This window comes from Notolepis coatsorum, assembly GCF_963971535.1.
Source record: "Notolepis coatsorum genome assembly, chromosome: 9".
In the NCBI taxonomy this organism is placed as follows: domain Eukaryota; kingdom Metazoa; phylum Chordata; class Actinopteri; order Aulopiformes; family Paralepididae; genus Notolepis; species Notolepis coatsorum.
Window position 1 is genome coordinate 66383097 of NC_140173.1, and position 19692 is coordinate 66402788.

The 19692-nt window shown below is 43.1% G+C and overlaps 1 protein-coding gene across 2 annotated transcripts; it reads right to left on the bottom strand.

Annotated features, from left to right (window-relative positions):
• Positions 1-1723: 1723 nt before the first annotated feature.
• On the bottom strand, positions 1724-16240 carry LOC311234202 (uncharacterized protein). Of its 2 annotated transcripts, none has more exons than XM_084321325.1 (5): positions 16077-16240; positions 11440-11623; positions 11063-11124; positions 8473-8527; positions 1724-4703 (listed from the first exon to the last, which is right to left on the bottom strand). In XM_084321325.1, the coding sequence occupies exons 1-5, from the start codon at positions 16203-16205 to the stop codon at positions 4300-4302; spliced, it is 834 nt and encodes a 277-aa protein (XP_084177451.1). In that variant the 5' UTR covers positions 16206-16240; the 3' UTR covers positions 1724-4299. The 2 variants fall into 2 exon arrangements, with proteins under 2 accessions (XP_084177451.1, XP_084177450.1); XM_084321324.1 differs by having other exon boundaries at positions 11063-11142.
• Positions 16241-19692: the final 3452 nt, after the last annotated feature.

A 19692-nucleotide genomic window follows, 5' to 3' on the forward strand; every position in this document is an offset into this window, starting at 1 on the left:
CCCCCCCTAATAGACAGTCTCCTTCCCATCATATGTATATATTTTCTGTTAGGATCTCTCGGTAACAGTACTGTATATTTGCATATCGTATATGTCACAAATGTAACAGTACTATATACCTGTATGTCCCTATGTATGTCATAAATGTCATGTATGTCATAAATGTCACTATGAATTGAAAATGGGGGACGCTGGTGTAAACAAGACAAACGTCTTTCTCTGGTCTGCACCCCCTTAACAATTGTGTGTATTGAGCCGTACTGTATTGTACCCATTCTGCAATCTGTTAAAGTTTTCATTCATTCAGCCCTACATTTTAATGCAAGAGCACAAACCAAAATGTTACGAGCACAAGTCTGTTACTAATTCATTGTCAATAGACCAACTCCAAAAAGTGTCACATGATTCTTGTTTTCTTTATCAAGGAAATAAATCCCTCGAGATTAAATGTTTTCTAGGTAGATCTGACCAGATCATTAGAGTTAGTGATTATTATAAAAGGTAGCATGTTAAAAACACTACAGGTAACAGATGCACAATACAAAATACAGTTTACGAAAAGCAATTGCACTCAGTAAGTTATTTACCATGGCTTTGGACTCTCATATGGAGACAAATTAAGCTGTATGTCTGAAGGTTATTTCTGGGTACCTTATAACAGCTGGTGGTGACAAATTTCAGTATGGCTTTATAAATAAAAATGATACCAATGCTGCTCTCACCATAGGTTTAAATAGAACAGGATATTGACCTACCCGTCAAAAATGATTGGAATAAGATAATGTACATTTTAGGGTGGATTTTCCCCCAGGTTCTGCCAAGAGATGTTTAGAAATGTACAAGGTACAAAATACATTTAATGAAAGAAATGTAACATGCATGAAACACTTTTTTCAGTGTTCAAAACACCAGAGACTGAATGTTATTTAATAGCATTATCTGTAATTGGAAATAATCTGTCAAGAATATGTCAGCAGAACATTCAACAACACAGCTCCCTCATATTGGAGCCAACCACGAACAGGTCATCATGTCAGGTCCATAAATATTTGGACATCAACACAATTTTAATAATTTTGGCTCTGTACACCACCACAGCATCTCGGCAAGAACCACTCGGCTGAAAAATTGCTTCTTCCTGGATGCTGTGAGACTGCTGAACTGTTCATCGCAGGTCATCACTGCCGTGCCTCTGATGCTGTGAGACTGCTGAACTGTTCCTCGCAGGTCATCAATGCCGTGCCTCTGATGCTGTGAGACTGCTGAACTGTTCATCGCAGGTCATCACGTGCCTCTGCAGTGCACACTGCACCGTAGCACTTTATGGCAACTATGACACTTTTCTCTCTTCAATCAGTCAATTCAATTCGTTTTATTGAATTAAATCAGTTTGCATGTTTATCATGAGGATCAGTATTTCTTTTAGTATTTAATGGCTATAACGAGAACTGTATTTTGTGCTTCCATGTCCCATGGAAAAATTACAATAAACATGACAATGAGGGCGGCTAAGTGGTACAGTGGGCAAGGCGCTCGCCACTAATGCAGGAGATGCTGGGTTCGAGCTCAGCTCTCGGCATTGCTACCAGCTTGGCTGGTCGTTCATACTAACGATTAGACCCGTCTCAAACCCTGCCCCTTTTCTTGATCCTCCAATCACAGCTGTCGCTTACCTCGGACTTCCTCGTACAAACTTTGTTTGTACGAGGAAGTCAGAGGTAAGCGACAGCTGTGATTGGAGGATCAAGAAAAGAGGGCAGGGTTTTGAGACAGGTCCATTGGCAGTGTTAGGGTGGGAAGCTGGTGGGTGGGGATCGGACGTTGTGGACAGCGACTCCTACAGGTCGGTTGGTGCGCCTGCGCAGCAGAATCAGGAAGCAACGGGGGCGGCGTGACCCTCCCACGCAGACCCTCGCCGCTGAGAGATTGCGCTGTTCAGGTGAAAAGATGCGACAGCTGCCTCCTTGTGTACCGGAGGGGACGCGTGTATACTTTCGACAACAAATGTTTGTTTCCGCGTTCGAGTTTTGCGCTCTGATTGGCCAGGTCATGTGACATGTGCGCCAATCGTGGGACGGCAAGTTCGGCTCCTATTTCCGGGTCTAACAGCCTGCAAACTACCTAACGCCTAGTTTATCACTGGTTAAGCTTAGGCGACTCTTTCGCAGTTGGTTAAGGTTAGAGTTTGGAATCAGGGCAGGCGTTCTATCCAGTGTAGAAACTTGCGGTCCCACGATTGGCGCACATGTCACATGACCTGGCCAATCAGAGACGCGGAAACAAACATTTGTTGTCTAAAGTATTCAGGCGGAGGGGACACGTGATGCAAGGCTTGGTCCACATTGCAGCCGGCCTGTGGGAGGCATGGCCTAACAGCGTTCGAGACAGGGGAGGGTATAATTGGACGAGTCTATACTTTCCGTAGCCGCATTTCTGCAGACCCCTCTCTGATTGGTTGAGCCCATTTCTACAGACCCCTCTCTGATTGGTTGAGCGAAGCCCCTCTCCGATTGGTAAAATGAAGCTCGGGGGTAGACGCCGGCTTGTGTGGTGAGCACAGACCATCGCTATAGTTTCCCAACAGGAGTAAAGTCCGTAGCAATCCGAAGTGACATTGACCACCAGACTCTCTCTTAAGGCATTAACTGGGTTAATTAATATAAATGTTATATTGTAACTGTCTAGTTACACATTGGTTCCGAAACATGTATGTTCCAGGCTGCAATTAAAACTTTGAATCTGAGAGTGCTGGTCCGGCTTTCTTCCAACTGTCTAGTTAGGCATTAACTGTGTTAATCTAAATGTTACATTGTAACTGTCTAGTTAAGGCATTAACTGGGTTAATCTAAATGTTAGGTATTGTCACACCAGGATCAGTTGGTATGATGAAACACATGTTATTATATGTTTGATTGAAATGTTGTGTCTTACTAATAATAACTCATTCCTTGGTCAATAGAAGTCTCTGTGATACTTTCTGAATATGATGTTCCCAAAATGTTTAATATATGTTATATAACGTTACAATGTACAGTTTCTGACAGCTGGCTGTGTTGTCACGCGAAATAACGTTATACGCGAATCTGGTAGTACATTTCTTTTTATCTTCTTGATATGATAACATTACGCTCACCTTTTGCCGCGTGACGAGCTAAACCAATCAGAGAGGGACTTCGCTCAACCAATCAGAGAGGGGCTTCGCTCAACCAATCAGAGAGGGGTCTGCAGAAATGGGCTCAACCAATCAGAGGGGTCTGCAGAAATGCGGCTACGGAAAGTATAGACGCGAATCGGACGATACGAAATTGGGATGGGAGAAAAATAGAAAATGGGAGAAAAAGTAGATACAAAAATAAATAAAAACATGACAATGGCAACAACAATGGATTTGAAATTAAACAATCAAAATGCAATTTGAGTGCAGACTTTCAGCTTTAATTTGGGGGTATACATCCAAATCAGGTTAACGGTGTAGGAATTACAACCATTGCTATATGTGCCTCCTCCTTTTTAAGGGACCAAAAGTAATTGCATGGCTACGTGTGTGTTATTGCCTCATTATTTTATTTAAAACGTCTATAGTTCATTTCAAGTGTGGTATTTGCATTTGGAATCTGTTGCTGTCAACTCTCAATATGAGGTCCAAAGAGTCACTGTCACTATCAGTGAAGCAAGCCATCATTAGGCTGAAAAACCTAAACAAACCAATCAGAGATAGCAAAAACATTAGGTGTGGCCAAATCAACGGTTTGGTACATTTAAAAAAAGAAAGAAGCACTGGTGAGCTCAGCAACACCAAAAGACACAGAAAACAATTGTGGTGAATGACTGAAGAATTCTTTCCCTGGTGAAGAAAAACCCCTTCACAACAGTTGGCCAGATCAAGAACACTCTCCAGAAGACAAAACTGAAGGGAAAATGCCCCAAGAACAAGCAGGAGAGGTCTGGCAGAGCATCACCAGGGACGAAACCCGCTCAAATGAAAGCTGAAAGTCTGCACTTAAAGCACATCTTGACGGTTTAATTTCAAGCACTGTGCAATATTACACCCACTCAGTATATTTTTACTGTATTTATTTACTGTATATTTTATTCCATTTTTATTCTATTTTACTCTACTCTTATCCTAGGCAACTTGATTTGATTCGTTTTATTATTCTAATTCTAATTCGTGACCTGTTCTGTCTAAATGTTTAAATGTTGAGCGATTTGCAGTGTCAAATTTCCCACGGGATAATAAAAGTATTGTATCAATGTCCAAATATTTATGGACCCAACTGTACCAGAGTCCTCCTGTTCTCAGCTGTCTTCTGCTGGAGCCTCTTTCATCTTCTGCCTCAAATGACCTTGGGTCTTCTGATGAGCTTTCCAAAAGGTCAACAACCTGAAATGCTTCCCGCACACCTTGCAGTGGTACGGCATTTCACCCGTGTGGATACGTGCGTGTCTCCAGTAGGAGGGAGTTGAAGGGAAGGTCTTTCCGCAGGTTGTACATTTGTAGGGTGCGTTCTTCTTCTTCTTTCTCCTGCTGCCAGGCCGCCGCTGCTTCCTCCGTGTAGCGGCACTGGCAATGCTACAGTCTTGCTCTTTTGGGGCCGAGCTTGAAGCCATTGAGGAGGGCAGAGCGTATTCGTGGTCAAGACACTCGGCAGAGTCGAGGGGAGCTGGAGATGTGGTGACCTCAGTGGTGCCATTTGTGCCGTCTGTGAGAAGAGAGGCGATCAACCAACCACAGGTTATCATTTAATATAACATTCCACTCTGCCTAAAATCTATACCTGCTTAATGCTGAAGACTGTAGTGGTCTTTTGGGACAGAATTAATTAAAGTCACTACAGGTAGAATTTAACATTAATATGCTATATCATTGTCAGATTATTATTATTTTTCTCTGTTTTCTCCCCCATCCCAATTTAGTCGTTGTGCCAATTCCCCCCCTCCCCTACCTGGTTGTTGTGCGCATGTTCTCCTACTGGTCGGTACAAGGGAACCCTGAAGTAATCCGCACGCTTCCTCCGACACGTGCGGCGACAGCCAGTGGCTCTCTTCTCACCTGGCAGCGAGGGCTCTCATTGGTGAAGCGTAATGCGTGGGAGGTCACGCTGCCTTCATCAAGTCCTGCCTCCGCTGAGCAAGCGCCCAGACCTGACCTGTAGGCGTTGCTGTCCACAACGCCAGTTTCCCACCCACGGCTTCCCTCCCCCTAACCCAGCCAAACGAGTTAGTATAGCGATCAGCCCAAGCCAAGGCAATGCTGACTCCGAGAGTCGAGACTCATTGTCCGATTATTGTGTGGTGTAACTACTGAAGCACTTAAAGAAAAATTATTTAAGAGAACATTTTATGAAACATTTCTTTTTCACCTTGTTATTTCATTTCCCTCATATTGTGCACCTATTTAACAAAAACATAACATTAATTTTGGACCCACATTTTGGACACGCAAACATCACAAATTCATTAATCAATTACTTTACAATGTCATCTATAGCACCTTTAAAGGCCAACCTTCACGTTGTATTTTTGTTCAATAAACAATGTGGACTAGGCCAATAGTGACTTTCATGAAGAAAGAAAAAAAAGTATTGAAATTGACCCAGTTTTAGCGTTTTTATCAAACATTTTGTCTGCCCAACACAATCACCACGCACGTGGATATTTTAATCAATGGTTCATAACGTGCGTGTGTAATCGAAATGATCGTCACAACAGGTGCAGGGCACCAGGGGGCTCACCAGGGGGCGCTGAGAGTCACACACAGCTAGTGGCAGGCACTGCAGGCAGAGAGCCTTGCTACCATAGATATATGCTTGCTACTACTAGCCGAATGAAAATGTATCTGTTTCACCTAACACTATTGCCCCGTGATTATAGCCATCCATCTCTAAAGCTAACCACTATTTGTAAAAGCCACAACCACGTTACCATATTTGTAATAATGTAAATCATTGTGTCGTTGTACATATTGTGTTTATAACGTTAGTAGCTAACATAGCTTAGCTTGGTAGCTATTGTGCTAACAACATATCCCGACATCCAGCTCGCTGGCCGGCATGAACGGCCGACCCAAAATGGTTCTCTCCTCTCTGTACACCCCGTCCCCACGGGTACCCCGCCGGGGAGCCCACGGACGCGACAACGGCGGCAGCCGCAGGGTGCTCGAGCCCGCAAAGGTAGAGCCATATGGAATCCGCGATCACGGAATCGCGGACGGAATCGCGGAATTGAGCAATAAAAATGGAATCAACTATTAAAAAAAAAAAAAAAAAAAAAAAAAAAAAAAAATGTTTTTACTTTTTTTTTTTTTTGTTGTGGGACTTGTACAGCACTTTGTTCAACTTTGTCAGTGCTGTAAAGTTTAAACCTTTTTAAATCTTAGACAAACAAAACACTTTGCTTTCATGAAATATTGTAAGCAGTCATTTGAGGCTTTATAAAAGCAGCACAATGAACACAAATCAGTGCCGAGTCCGACCTCATCTTAAATAACAAACAGCATTGCTTGTTGTAGTTAACAAAGAGAGGCAGGGTTGATTTTGCAAAAATATATATACTTTTTTTTTTTTTTTTAATAATAGAATTTTATTTTCATATTTGAATCCCATGCCCATCGAACGAAGCTTCGAAGGACAGCCCTATTAAATGGACTGTTATATCTTATTAAATTGTGGACATTTATTCATTCCCACTTATCAGACACTATTTCTGATGGTAAAATGAGCGTACAAAGCAAAATACAGAATTCTGAAATATTAAAACGGAAAAAACGGAATTTGGAAAAAAATTTAATGGAATTTGGGAAAAAATAAAACGGATTTCATATGGCTCTACGCAAAGGCTAGTGGTACACGATAGCTATGAGCTAACTAAAGCTACAGGCTCAAACACCCTACGGCCGCCGCCGCCGTCGCGTCCACAAGCTCCCCGGCAGGACACCCGCAAGGACGGGGGCACACAAAGAGGAGAGAACCACCACACAGGTCTGAGAAGAGGACTCAAACTCCTCTACATGCCCCGATCTCAAATGGTTCAGTAAATGACAGTAGACATAATGACAGTAGACATAATGCTAACGTTAGCCAGCGCCCAGCGCCATATATCGAGTAGTACTATGACCCGGACGCGTGTGGCTTTTTCCCAATCCAACAGTGCAAAAATGCGGAAGCATTCGTCACCGCACGCCACTATGGTAAAGCGCCTTTCTTTTCAGGCCCGCTTTGGGAGCTGTCGCGCGGAAATAGGCTGTCTATTGCCATTCTCTTTGACAAACTCTAACCTTAACCAGCTCCTTAACAGCGCCTAAACTTAACCGTTCTAACCTTAACCAACTCCGAAACAATGCCTAACCTTAACCTTAACCATGCCTAACCTTAACCATAGAAAGAATATTGCCATTCTCTTTGACAAACTCTAACCTTAACCAGCTCCTTAACAGCGCCTAAACTTAACCGTTCTAACCTTAACCAACTCCGAAACAATGCCTAACCTTAACCTTAACCTTAACCATGCCTAACCTTAACCGGCGAAAGAATACACGTTAAAAAAAATCACGTTAAAAAAAATATATTTGACGGGATTCGAACTCACCAGAAACTAGCTGTAGGATCCACAGCCATGGCGTCTTGCCAATTGAGCTATTTCTGGATACTGAATTTGGGGCGGTGACTTATATATATTGTTAAGGCGGGATCTCATGCGCATGCGCGAGCACCTCGCGAGCACGCCGGCGCACGCACGCACCTGAGCGAGCACGCCGCCGCTGGGCGCTGCGTGAAGGAAAATGAAAGGCGCATTACCGCACGCCACTACGGTACCTCCGGTGACGAATGCGGAAGCATTTTTGCACAGTTGGATTTGGAAAAAGCAAAAGGCGACCCGGACGGGCAAGGCATACGTTTCCTGAAGTGACGTCACGGCCGTGCTAGCGTCTGATAAGCTTTTAGATTCGGCTCATTAATATGCACCTGTAGTGACGTCGGCGTTTGATAAGCTTTTTTGATTCGCGCGTGCATGTTATTCGTGCGTGGACCTTTTTAACTCTTTCAGATTGGCATTTCCGGTGTCAAATGGAAAAAAATAAATAATGAAATTATATACCAATGATGTAAACTACCCATAATTGATCAGTAGGGTTTAACCTGGAGGTTGGGCTTTAAGGAAGCTTGATGGCTCTAAAGTGTCATCTTAACTTTAAAGCGTTATCCAACCATCGACAGCAAAGTGGCAAATGTTTTTCTCATTTCTTTGCAGGTGGTAACCAATCACTATGTTTGCCTAGTTTTGGGCTAATATTCAATATTTGTTGTACAGCCGCTTCTCATGAGTAGTAAGACATGCGGAATGTTCCTTGTCGACACTCTCTTTTAAGCCAGGGAACCATTATGCAGCAATTGTTCATCCTTTCCAGTTGCTATCTTTCTGTCGTCTTATCATTCAAATCCGGGAAACAGTATATAATATAGTGGCACTTACCATTATCACTGATTTCCCAAACGCCGATATTTAATGGATACTTAGCATCTGAACCCTGAAACAAAGAAGTACAAGTCACAGTGTCATAGATACAAAGCGCATTTTCCTGTGAGCTGCCACTAGGGACCGAGCGATAACCGTGAGTAAGTTACTGAATGAGACGAGTGACTGATGTGACATCGCTGGTCATATAGATAGGCTATGCTCTGCATCGAAAAAAGGAACTGAGAAATACTATATTTTCTTTTCTCAGAATTTCTTCCCAATTTAGTCGTTATGCCAACTCCCTGTGTGTCACAGTCCTGGTTGTTGCGCCACCCTTACCGTCAGTCTGGGAAGGGTATAGACTACCCTACTGTCTGACTGAGGAGGGTGTAGACTACCACATCTCCTCGGATACATGTGGAGTCACCAGCCGCTACTTTTCACCTGACAGAGAGGAGTTTCACTGGAAGAGGTCAACGTGTGTGGAGGTTCACACCATACTCCCCCAGATGCCCTCCCTGCTGAACTGGTGGCCAGTAGGAGTCGCTAATGCAACGAGACGTTGTTGAAACGTCTGACCAAGCCGGAAGTACCGCTACCAGGATTTTAACCCAGGACCCTCATTTATCAACAATTCGTAGAAAGTGTTCTATTTTCGTTCTTAAGCACAGAATTTAGAATGCGTGTACGTACAGAAAAATCGGGATTTATCACACGTGCGTAGACGTGTCCCACGCACACCTGCAAGTACTCCATGTTGATAAATATCACTTGATCTACGCTCCACGCTCGTGCACGGTTTTACGTATTTGCATATAGAACCGCCCGTAATTAACCATATACGGTAATGAAACACCCCAATGAAATGTGGAAAAGTGGACTAAACCGAGCGAACGCCTGGGAGAAATACGCGACAGACTGACAGACATGTACACGGTGATGTCGGAAACAGTCGGATATGATATCTATTAACTTCCTAAAGACCATTGCTGCCTGGGCAGCGCAAACACTAATAAAGACCGTTAACCACTGTTTGGCATTGGTGTCATTAATAATAACCGTGCTGGAATATGAATGTCCTTTTTCGCTTCGTTTTTTTAAAGTTCGATTACCCAGGGATTAAAGTTCTCCCGTCAATTTGATTCCGAATCGCGACGGATTTTGTCAATTTTCTACCTGCATGGTTTAAAATTATTTGTAGAGGCATACAATCTATTTTGATGTCGGTATTAGGTATAGCCATATAAATGATATATGCATAGCCTACATTATGCAACAGTAATTTGTGCATAACGCGCGCAGACATGTCACACGGAGCCCCGCGCCTGCATACAGTAAACTAACTTGATCGTTAATATGTCCTTGTATCTTTACGCTTATGAAAACATTAAATAATATGTATAGGCTATAGGCCGTCATTTTGCCTTAATAGCCTATATTCTCAAATGGCATTTAATGGCTATCCGCTGTGGACCAGTATACCTTTATATCATATCATATTCCTATGTCTCCAAGGAATCGTGGGGCTCTGGGGAATAAAGGTTGGGAACCCCTGCTATAGCCTATCCTAGGCTATTTTATTTACAGTAGTCTATTTATGATTTGTTTCCATAGCCGGTCTCAGTTATGCTGTGGCTGAGATGGGTCGGGATTAATGAAGCTGATAGGAGACTGCTTCTCGGCTATACGAATTAAAGCCACGATTGAAAATAATGTACTTCCTTCTTGACAATAGCATATACTATAACAATAATACGAGAGTAGAACAATGAAGCTCACTGCCATGTAGCCTATGTATAATAGCCTGCCTATGTGATCAATAAAAACGCGAACTTGAATTCCATCATCATATTTATATGTTGTGTCTGTCCACTATGTTTGTTACTTTGTTATTTTCCGCCCTATGTAAAGCGACCTTGGGTCTCTTGAAAGGCGCTATATAAAATGAAGCTATTATTATTATTATTATTATATTATTATTATTATCACGTCTGTGCGGGAGCTCACAAATAGACTGTCTTAGTCTCAGTGAAGTTTCAACGGAGGTCATCTATTCTAACCAACAAATTGAAGTAGAAAGCATTTCGTTGTGACCAATCTTATTTGGAAACATGACACAAAATAATAGTATTTCGCTTTTTATTTTAAACAATATTTAATCGCGTTTGGAGGTGGGTGTTCTGCATCTGCCCCCCCCGTGCCAAACAAGCAGGCCAACCTCTTGTTCGTGCGTGAGCCCGTTATAATTACACTACTGTCGCTGTTTTACAATTAACTATAATGAATTACGGGTCATACAGAACACGCCAGTGTTGAAACTAATGCACGGAAGCTTATTTCCGCGTTGCAATATTCATTGCAATATTCATATTCTACCGCATGCTCGTAAATATACGCACAAAGTCAAACACACGTTCAAATTGATAAGTCACACACTTTGCTTAGAAAATGATCGTACGCACGGGTTACGCACATATCTGTGCGTACGCACCATTGATAAATGAGGGCCCAGGTCTCTGCGGTGGTAGGTGAGTGCTTTTACACAACCCAGACGCCCCTAATACAATATTTTCAAACTGATATTTTTGTGTCTTAATGCACTCACCCCACAAATCAAGATGTATGTCTGTGCATCAAGTTGGGATTGGTCACTGATGTTTAGTCCACCTGAAACACAGACAGAACCTTACAAGAAAATACAGAAAACACTGTCTATCAACTTCAGCGTTTCCGATACAAATAGATTTCCTAAACTGATAGAATACAAAATGTATGTACAACACAACACATAGTCCTCTCCACTGAGAGCAACTATATATATTGTCTGACCAGTCCCTGCTCGTCACCACCATAAATAAGCTAAGAACCAACCTCAACACACTGCACTTGATATGGTTAATACATCAATTAGACACTTTAAAGAGTCAGTTGTGTCTCTACCATTCACTATCCAAGAACACTTGAAACCTTATATAAACCTACCCTCTGCCGGCCGGGATAGTTTGGCGTCTTCTTTGGTCGCAGGTTCTGTCGAAGGGGGAACAGTGAATTTGCTTCTACATTCGGACTCTGCGTCTCCTTCAGTCGTAAGGCTCAGCTCAACGATCTTGTATATGTTATTGATGGCATTTCTGCACAAATCATCCACAAATGTGCCATGTGCTTCCTGATAGAATGAAGAACATTTCAAGTTAATTGGTTTGTGGAAAGGTTACCCAGAAATGAATGCGTCACCTTAGCTAGTTTGACATTTAATGTGTCCTCAAATTATCTAGCTCTTTTTATTTCCACTGGCGATGCAACCTCAACTCAAGGGTAGACAGTTCAGGACAACTACTGTAACCCTCCATAGAGTATTTTTCCGTTGTGACCGTTGTGCTAAACAAACCTAATGTGGGAAAGGTTTCCCAACGGAAATGTGGCAATCTGATAAGCTTGTTCAAATCCTCAAACCATTTCCGATACCCGTTAAAAACATATTGTTTTAAAATCTCTCATTTGGGTGGCATGTCTAAGTCTTAACACCTATGTGTCTCCGTCCCTCGCTCCGAGTAAAGGCGGGAGTGGCCATCTTTGATTCCACAATTGCAACACAGACTCGGGATCAGCCACAGAAAGTTAATCTTTTATACATTTATTTAGTAAATATTTTCAAACTATATATTTAACTCGGCTTGGGTTTGAGGATTTGTTTATCGGATTGACAAATTTAGGTTGGGAAATCTTTCCCACGTTAAGCAGATGGTTTAATTTGTTCATTTATTAGTTTATTTGTAAGGGACAGCATGTATTAATGGACAATACATATAATGCACTGTAAATACACAGGATTTAGCAAGGGATGTTAATTTTCATCCTCAGTCCACAAACATAAAACAAATAATATACAAAAACAGAGCAATATAAAAACATGTTAAAACAAAAGAACAATAATTTACAAATACATGGCTACAAAGCTAAAAGGTCCTATATATGGTCACATGCTTGGTGTTCTAGAAACCTTTTTCTTTTCTTTTTTAGTTTAAAAGTAGTCAAAGTTGGACATTCTCGAATGGTGGTAGGTAAACTGTTCCACAACATACTTCCTTCCCTGCACTGACAATACATTCTGACCGAAAGTCGCAATCCTCTCTAGGGGTCGACCTAGTCCTGTGACCACGGTCAGACTTCTTTTTAATGAATTATCCCATTGGAGGACTGGTCTTGCATCCATAAAGTGGTTTGCACCAAGGAAACTATAAAAGAAGGAAGGGACATTACATCAGTGTATTGCGTCTGAAGTGTAGAAACGTTCAGTTCAGCCGACATCGAGTTGAATGGGATCAATCCTTGTTTATGTCCCGTCATTTAAACAGGTTATTATTACCTGATGTCAGAATAATCAACAATGTGTTGCATTGTTAACTAGCTAACGTTTGATATATTGGTTGATGTATATTTCCTCAGATAGCTGGTATATTCTGAATTGTAATACAGGCTTCAATAGGACTGGCACCAAGCAGAGCAAAACAACAAGGTGTTGTGCACATTTCCTCCTCTTGCTAATATGGATTACGGACTCATACCTCAATTCAACAATGAATTCAACCAGTCAGAAGTGGAAAGAAGTGAAAGCGGAAAGAAAGAGACCCATGGTGACTTCTACCTTCTCAATGGCTTGGAAAAGAAACACCTAGCCGTTGGAACTGCATCTATACACGGTTACACGCACACGGCAAGCCCGGTACGTAAAAACGTACCCCCGTCTGGCAGATTGGACCGAAGGACCATGATCATCCTGGTCCTGCTACTTTCGGGAGACATTAAACTAAATCCAGGCCCGGTTTTGACTCGAACACAAACAAGAAGACTTGGTCTGGCTGAAGCGAAGGTGGCAACATCCACAGCGTGGCCGGCGACTTTCCCCCCAACGACACCTCAGCAGACATGTGAGGCCGAGACGTAAGGAAGGGGACCGAGGTTCGCAACCATGACGACCAACTCGACGATAGCCAGCTGGCTAGCATAGCCAGTTTAATCAACCCTGAACAAAGGACCGATGGCATGCTAGCTAACGTTGCTAGCAAAGACGTCCCAGGACAAAGGATCCCCCCCATCCCCCTTCCCCACACACGGACCAAATGATAACAACAAAGCCCCCCCTCCCCCCACCGCAGCACCGGACACAGGCGGACAACAAATTAATACCTCAAACCGGACGACATCGACGAAATAACAAAAGCAAATGGACTGAACATTTTTTTCCACCTAAACATAAACAGCCTAAGACCCAAACTGGCTGAAATCAGACAATTATTCATTAACGGTAAGCAGTAATGGGCAAGCTACTTGTAGCTAGCTACTGCCCAACACTGCCAGTGATGGGCAAAGTAGCTAGCTAACTAACTTTTATTTTTTTTTACATTTTAAAGTTAAATGCATCAATCTGGTGCACTTTGAGAGCAAAATAAAGAGGCTAGATCTATGATGAACTTTGTGCTCAAAACACAAAATCGACTAGACTGCAGTGCTTTCTCCCTGCAGCCTTTTCCTCAGGTCAGTATTTTACATTAAGCACCCCCCACAGCCCAAATGAAATGATAAAAGAAGAAAAATATCATAGACGCGTGCAGTGGGCAAGGCGGTTGTGTTAGTATCTGTGCATTTCTCTACACGGAGCTGAAATGAAACGATTGCACATAAATTAGGTAAATAAATATTAACACTGAGTGGCGCAGTGGGCAAGACGCTCGCCACTAACGCAGGAGATGCTGGTATCGAGCCCAGCTCTCGCCGTTGCTACCGGCTTGGCCGGTCGTTCATACTAACACAATTGGCAGTGTTAGAGGGTGGGAAAGCCGGTGGGTGGGGATTGGACGTTGTGGACAGCGACTCCTACAGGTCGGTTGGTGCGCCTGTACAGCATAATCAGGAAGTATCGGGGGCAGCGTGAGCCTCCCACGCTTTACTCCTCGGTCCTCGCCACAGAGATTGCGCTGTTCAGGTGAAAAGATGCAACAGCTGCGTCCTCGTGTACCGGAGGGGACACGTGATGCAAGGCTTGGTCCTCACTGCAGCCGACCAGTGGGAGGCATAGTCTAGCAACGTTCGAGACAGGGGAGGGGAGAATTGAAGGGATAATTGGTGAGGCGAAATTGGGATGGGAGAAAAATAGAAAATAAGGAGAAAAAGTGGATCAATTTTTTTTTTAATAATAATAACACATAAATTAACTTATTTACAATTTTACATACAGTAGTGACAACACACATATGAACTATTTACAATACAGGGACAGTGTTTCCCACAGGATTTTCTCGGAATGGATTTGGTAGGTTTTTTCTGCGTCTCCGTAGACCGTGCTGCACCACCGTTTTAAAGTCTTAGTGAATTGATTGATTTATATGAAAACCAATGTATAATCTCATTCTGACCTCTGACAAGTCCATGATCTCCAACAAAGGGGTGATAGCATGCGGGTTAAGTGATCATTAATTTATATGATATTCTGTACCCGCAAAAAGCTAAAACAAAAGGCCAGCTGTCACAGTCACATCTAGGGACCTCAAAACCTACTCTAGCGAGGCCTTTAACCAAGAACTGTTGAGTATGGACTGGTCAGATGAGCTCAGTGGTACACTAGTTGAAGAAACATGGCTTGGATTCAAAACCAAATTCACAACAATACTTAACCACCAGGGTTAAAAATCGTTGATTTTGGGATTCGAACTTAGTCAGGGTTTTTCGAACGGACGTTCGAACCTTTGTTTTTAATAATAAAAATTAATTCGAAATATATATATATATTTTTTTTAAATCCTCAATTTGAATAAAGTGATTAATCTGATTAAATTAGTATTTTTTTTATTAAATCAACTTTCTTTAATGAATATAACTCATCAGTTTTTAATATTAGTGTAGCCTAATCTTTATCTGCAACTGTGAATAATGTGCAACCCAGATTCGGCACAAACAAGGGACTAAACACGTTTCGCAATTATGCCACAACAATGTGGAAAGCCCTACCCACAGCTGTAAAAAATGGACAGTCTCCTACTCACCATATGTATATATTTACTGTTAGGATCTCTGGGTAACAGTAATGTATATTTGGCTTTGCATATCGTATATGTGACAAATGTAACAGTACTATATACCTGTATGTCATGTATGTCCATATGTCATAAATGTCATGTATGTTGTGTCACTATGAATTGAAAATGGGGGACCCTTATGTAAACAAGACAAACGTCTTTCTCTGGTCTGCATCCCCTTAACAAGTGTGAGCCGTACTGTATTGTACCCATTCTGCAATCTGTTAAATAAAGTTTTCATTCATCGTAGAACGCTGTTATTCTGACGCGATGACCCTTCCTTCTTTTATAGTTTTCTTGGTTTTGACGTCATGACCCTTCCTTCTTTTATAGGTTCCTTGGCTTGTAGTGCCGATCAGGGCTGCCTTACAGGTAACATCAGTTTGTTAAAATGCAGGCAGGTCATTAACGACGAGTTACATAAAAATGTTAAGCAAACGTTATAACAGCTTGCAGACAGTTAGCTAACCATGAGTTAACAGGTTGCAGACAGCTAACCATGAGTTAGCAGCTTCAGACAGTTAGCTAAACCCTGAGTTATCTTACCTCGTTTCTTTGAAGCCGTTTGCTTAAATATGTCTTTTCCGCCTTGCTATGTATCTCTCTCACGACCGACTTCGCAAGATTATTCACAATGGATGTTAGCTCAGTCTTAAAAGTACACAAGTCGAACATGATTAGGGGTTAAGGAACTAATTTACTAAACGTGATCTAGGTTATAGAGACCACTGCACTTCCGCGTTACATGGAGCTCGTGAGGGGGGGAGGAACAATGCGCATGATACTCACCGGGCAATCTGCGCATGCGCCGGTTGGGGAGTAGTTGCGGGGAAATTAATATAGCTCGGCTATCGGCTTGTGGTTGGTCTTTCCGTGTTCAGGAGACTCAGGCGTATAAAAAAGTATATCGGCGCGTGTCTCCAGCACCCCCACAGCCTTAGCTACCACGTACGCCAAGGCTCTAAAATCAACATTCATTAATTTGTCCCCCCCCCCCCGCTCTCCCATGAGCTCGAAATACCGGAAGTGTTGCGGTGGTAATGCTGCCATGCGTTATTTCTAAACCTAGCCGCATTTCTGGCAAGACACTCTGATTGGCCGACGCCTGTTTCTACACTGGTTAAGCTTAGGCACTCTTTCGAAGTTGGTTAAGGTTAGAGTTTGTCTTAGAGCGTGACGGCAAGTTCTTTCGACGGTTAAGCTTAGGCACTCTTTCGAAGTTGGTTAAGGTTAGAGTTTGTCTTGGCGATAGAACGCCAGGTAGTTTGCAGGCTGTTTGACGTGGAAATGGGCAAAGACACAGCTCGTCACGCGATTGGGCAAACGCGTCAGTGGCCAATCAGAGAGCGTCTGCCAGAAATGCGGCTAGGTTTAGAAATAACGCTGCTGCCACCATCCACCGGCTGGCGTGTAGTCTTTTACCAACAAACTTGCAGTTCCGCTTTCGGGTTCTGCGATCTGATTGGCCACTGACGTGCCAATCAGATCGCAGAACCCGAACACGGAACTGCAAGTTTGTTGGTAAAAGACTACACGCCACCGGCGGCTCAGACACGACTGGTCTGGAACACACAACAATGAAAGGATGGATGAGGATGACCTACATTTACATTTAGCTGGACGCTTTTATAACGCGACTTACAAGTTCTGTACGACAAGTCAGCACAGCAGGAAGGGTACAACTCTTACAATGATCGTCAAACTGTTGAAACTTGGGTGCTGTAGTTTTGAGTGGATAGTAGTAGAGACATAGGAAGCGGGCATGATAGTAAAGGAATTAATGAATGAAAACTTTATTTAACAGATTGCAGAATGGGTACAATACAGTACGGCTCAATACATACAATTGTTAAGGGGATGCAGACCAGAGAAAGACTTTCGTCTTGTTTACATCAGGGTCCCCCATTTTCAATTCATAGTCCCAAAAGTCAGTGAATACCACGACCACAACACCAGAGGGAGCTCCACAAATGTTAAACCTAGATTCGGCTCAAACAAGGGACTAAACACGTTTCGCAATTATGCCACATCAATGTGGAACGCCCTACCCACAGCTGTAAAGGAATGTGAATCACTACCCACCTTCAAAACCACTCTCAAAGAGCACCTACGGGAGACTGCAATTCGAAACTGGCCCCTGTAAATGTCCAAACCCAACCCCCTCCAATGTACAGTTCCCCACCCCGCCTACCCAACCCCCCCACCCAACCACCTCCAATGTACAGCTGAGTTACCCCACCCCACCTACCCAACCCCCTCAAATGTATATACTCACTTTTCAGACTCTTTTTGTACTCATAAACAGTACTGTACATTTGTAGATCTGGTATGTCATAAATGTCTAGATGTAACCGTACTGTCTACCTGTATGTCACATATGTTGTTTTTATCCAGTTTTTCCTCCTAATTTTCTATTTTTTCTCCCATCCCAATTTCACATTGCCAATTCTCCCCTCCCCTGTCTTGAACGTTGCTAGACTATGCCCCCCACTGGTCGGTTGTAGTGAGGATAGAAGCCTTGCATCACGTGTCCCCTCCGGTACACGAGGCAGCCTGTCGCATCTTTTCACCAGACAGCGCGGACTCTGTGGCGAGGAGTAACGCGTGGGAGGCTCACGCTGCCCCAGATACTTCCTGTCTCTGCTGTGCAGGCGTCACCCAACCGACCTGTAGGAGTCGCTGTCCACAACGTCCAATCCCCACCCATCGACTTCCGTCCCGCTGACTCTCCCAAATGAGCCAGTACGACGGCCGGCCCAAGTCGAAGGCAATGCTGAGACTGGGATTCGATACCGGAGTCTCTTGCATTGGTGACAAGCGCAATCTCCGCTACGCCACCCAGCCGCCATGTATGTCATATTTATGTTATGATGAATTGAAAATGGGGGACCCTGATGTAAACAAGACGAAAGTCTTTCTCTGGTCTGCATCCCCTTAACAATTGTGTGTATTAAGCTGTACTGTACCCATTCTGCAATCTGTTAATAAAATTTTCAATCAATCAATCAGAACTTGTAAGTCGCTTTGGATAAAAGCGTCAGCTAAATGACTAAATGTAAATGTAAATCAAACATTTATGACATACATGACATTTATGGCATAGGGACATACTACATGACATACAGGTATATAGTACTGTTACATTTGTGACATATGATATGCAAATGTACAGTACTGTTACCCTTGGATCCTGACAGAGTATATGATGGGGAGGAGACTGTACATTAGGAGGGGGTGGGTGGGTGGGAGAGAAATATACATACGGTGGGGAGAGAATAAATACATACGGTGGGGAGGAGACTGTCTATTAGGAGGGGGTGGGGGGGGGTTTGGACATTTACGGTGGCCAGTTTCGAATTGCAGCTTCCCGTAGGTGCTCTTTTAGAGAGGTTTTGAATGTGGGCAGGGATTCACATTCCTTTACAGCTTTGGGTAGGGCGTTCCACATTGATGTGGCATAATTGCGAAACGTGTTTAGTCCCTTCTTTGAGCCGAATCTGGGTTTAACAGGATTTGTTGAGCTTCCTCTGGTGTTGTGGTCGTGGTACGCAGGAAGGTTTAGCCACTTTCGGTACTGTAGTCACGCCGAGAGCTTCGTGACCACAGTGCCGAAAGGGGCTAAGTAAGGTTAGTGTTTTTATGGAGAGCATACAATTTCGGTTGCTTCCTCCACAAAATACCTTCCAATTAACGAAACAAAACCCGCAATGAACTACGTTATTCCTTTTCGTTTATCCATAAATTCAGAGAATAGTGCAATTCTCTACACTTTTTACTTTAAACACGCCATACCATGTCGTAGTCTCTTCCTTTCCACAGCTTTCACAGTCCATATTTTCCTATATGAACCAGTTCCGTGTGTCCTAAGTCTTGTCCTCTCATCGAAGACACTGACCCCACTAAGGTTACTCTCATGAGTCATGTCTACCTCCTTCCATCCCAATGGCTCTTGGATATATCTTCAGCATCATTCCACACCCACATGAGCTGGGACGCATAAAAGTCCCACTCTACTTCTAGCCAAACCCACTCTGTATAATGCTATGAAAGGTTCTGAGATGAGGTGAAGCCTGACCCATGATCTACCCCCCGCAGAGCCATCAGTGCAGCAGTTGAACAAATGACTACTTGCTGCAGTCTCACTTCTTCTACCCATTCCAGC

What these genes read in the sequence shown, in the direction of transcription:
- LOC311234202 (XM_084321324.1), bottom strand. Translation starts at nt 16,205, where the DNA reads ATGTTCGACTTGTGTACTTTTAAGACTGAGCTAACATCCATTGTGAAT. An exon ending in ACTATCCCGGCCGGCAGAGG is followed by an intron (nt 11,143 to 11,439) that starts GTAGGTTTATAT and finishes TTTTCTTGTAAG; the next exon opens with GTTCTGTCTGTGTTTCAGGT. An exon ending in TTGGGAAATCAGTGATAATG is followed by an intron (nt 4,704 to 8,472) that starts GTAAGTGCCACT and finishes CTCTTCTCACAG; the next exon opens with ACGGCACAAATGGCACCACT.